The sequence below is a fragment of the Pteropus vampyrus genome, unplaced genomic scaffold (assembly GCF_000151845.1).
Source record: "Pteropus vampyrus isolate Shadow unplaced genomic scaffold, Pvam_2.0 Scaffold98, whole genome shotgun sequence".
Taxonomy (NCBI): Eukaryota; Metazoa; Chordata; class Mammalia; order Chiroptera; family Pteropodidae; genus Pteropus; species Pteropus vampyrus.
Window position 1 is genome coordinate 3,812,577 of NW_011888879.1, and position 2,709 is coordinate 3,815,285.

A 2,709-nucleotide genomic window follows, 5' to 3' on the forward strand; every position below is an offset into this window, starting at 1 on the left:
GCCTGCCGTCCGGCCCTGCCGGGACCGATGCCCTCTAGTGGCTCAGTGTCTAGAAGCCGCCAAAGAGGACGACCCATGGCATCCCGAAGCTTTGACGGTAAGGACGCCCTGCTCTTCGGGAAGGGACGTGGGCTGATAAGTACTATGTGGCGCCACCTCGCGGACAGTGGTCACGCGGCCGGGGAAGGAGAGCCGGGGGGCGGGGAAAAAAGAGGAAGCCGAACGGGCAACGCGGAATCGAGCTCCCGGGAGGGGTTGAGAAAAAAACTACGTTTCCCAGAGGCCTGCGAGGCTTGAAGCGGGTGGAAAGGGGAGCCGGAAATCCAAAAGCACCACCGGGTCAGAGGCCGCCTCTGAACTCGGATTCCCAGCGTACACAGTTTCCAGCGGCTGCGCACGCATTCGGGCGCGGGCGCTGTGGCGCTTCAGGTGCCTCCGCTAACGCGGGACTCGATTTCCCAGGGTCCCGCCGCGGGAGTCTCCGGCGGGCAGGCGCGCGCGAGCCACCGAGCGAGGTGGCAGAGGCGGCCGCCCAGGCTTCTGGGTCCTCCTGGTCTTCGCCTTTCTTCTCGATTTCTGCTCCGTCGGCCGCTGCCGCTGCGGTCCCTGGCCCAGCCGACATGGCGGCGGTGTTGCAGCAAGTCCTGGAGCGGACAGAGCTGAACAAGCTGCCTAAGTCTGTCCAGAACAAACTTGAGAAGTTCTTGGCAGACCAGCAGTCCGAGATCGATGGCCTGAAGGGGCGGCACGAGAAATTTAAGGTGGAGAGCGGTAAGTACGATGCTTTTCTCGCTCCTAATTCTAGGCCTGCCTCCGTAGCTATGGCTGGTGTTAGCCCCTTGCAAGCTTGCACTATGTCTACGACTTCACCCATAGCATCGCTTCTCCGGCCCCGTGGGCACCCTAGGCCTTTCCTTACCTGCTTTTTTCATAGTTTGATACAAAGGACCCTTTTTTATTTTTAATCCACATTTAAGTCCGTTTCGTTTGTAATCAGGGAAGTCTCATAGAGAGACACTTAACGTTGTTAAGAAATTGTGGAGATTTGTGTCTATTTACACCAGACTAAAGAGAGTCTGCACTCCCTATCTTTGCAAGCCCAGAGTAGCCTGTTTGTATGTTGCGCGAAAAATGATGATGATTTTTGCCCTGTTTTCTAGTCACCTGCATTTAAAGGCCTTTGTCTAATTGACTGCTTGGTGCACTTGTTTTGTATGTCGCTCTGGGCCGCTCGCGAGCTAGATGTTCGCAGAAATGAGTAGGTGCATAAGACAGCGTTGGAAGCAAAGTGAACTCGTAGTAAATAAGTTTACTATGTTGGACTTACCTTTAAAAGTTGGAGTTTTATGGAAAATATGTTAAGGTCTACTTACAAATGCCTATAGTAGACCGTCAAATAAGAAATTTACCCACTGTAGTGACTTGAACATCCTTGAAAAAAGATTAAGAACGAAGTAATTACCATTAGTAAAATACAAACTTTCTGTTGTGTGTTTTGGTTTACCAGTTGTTTGGGGGAATTGGTACTGGGTTTTGATAAATCGATTGAAAATTCCGAATAAGTTTTTACTTTAAAAATGTAATTACTAAGCAGAATTGATGTTGAAAATTATCAGACTCCCAAAACTTAGTATGGTACACAGCATTCTATTCATGAACTGACAATAAATAGTGACTTCTATGTGCCTGATACTGTGCTGAGTGGTACATACTCAGTCTCTTCCTGTGGGAAGTTAGCACATTTATTATTACATATATTTTAACAAGACTTAAAGTAAACCAGTTTTTAATGTAAGTAATTTTGTCTCCATTTAATAAATTCTTTTGTCTGCTTTATGCTAAGAAGCCTACTGATGTGTAGGGATATACTAAGATAAATAAGACATGTTACCTGCCTTGAAGAAGTTCATAATTTGTGGAATAGACACAAGTAATTTGTAAAATCCCCTTTAAGGTCTTATTTTCTTTTGTCATATGCATAAAAGTCAGTTGGAAATATTAAGGCATATTCATTCTCGATGTATTTACCTTTACTCATATCGCTTATTTGGAGTGCACTTCCAATACTGGGCATTCAATTTTAAAATTAAGCTTATTAAAAATAAGTAGCAGTATCAGAATTGTGTGTACATCTGTGTTTGATTTTAATTTTTTTTTCTGCTCATCTGTAGAACAACAGTACTTCGAGATAGAAAAGAGGCTGTGCCACAGTCAGGAGAGACTTGTGAATGAAACTAGAGAGTGCCAAAGCTTGCGTCTTGAGCTAGAGAAGCTCAGTAAGTATTCAATTACATCTTTATAATATTTGTGGAGTGTTGAAATCTTCAGACACTCCTTTGGAAACATTTACTTACTGTATATGAAGTACTGATTAAGGGTCATTGTTTTTGCTTATAGTGACATTTTATTTTTCATTCGGTGGTAAAGATTTCCTAAGAACACAGGTCTTAATGGTTAGGAGGCCTGGGTTCTAATTCTGAGTGCTGTTAAAAGCTCTTTTGCCATATATAAATTTAACTGTGCCACTGTTCATAAAATGGCTGGAACCACATATCCATCCACTTATGCAGTTATACTGACCAGATATATGTTTGAAAGCATTATGCACAGACAAGGTAAAGAGAGTGACTTAATTTTTGTTATCGAAAAAGTAAAACCTAGTAGTTTATTATACTTATATTTTAAATCTCTTTGTTATAATTTTTATAA

The 2,709-nt window shown here is 43.7% G+C and overlaps 1 protein-coding gene across 1 annotated transcript in view; it reads left to right on the forward strand.

The window, feature by feature from the left end:
• Positions 1-462: 462 nt before the first annotated feature.
• Positions 463-2,709, forward strand: part of TPR (translocated promoter region, nuclear basket protein) — a 60,740-nt gene continuing 58,493 nt past the window's right edge. Inside the window, exons 1-2 of the mRNA XM_023533190.1 lie at positions 463-771; positions 2,172-2,276. Of these exons, the coding sequence (XP_023388958.1) occupies positions 621-771; positions 2,172-2,276 (256 nt within the window). The 5' untranslated portion in view covers positions 463-620. The remainder of the gene's footprint in view (positions 772-2,171; positions 2,277-2,709) is intronic.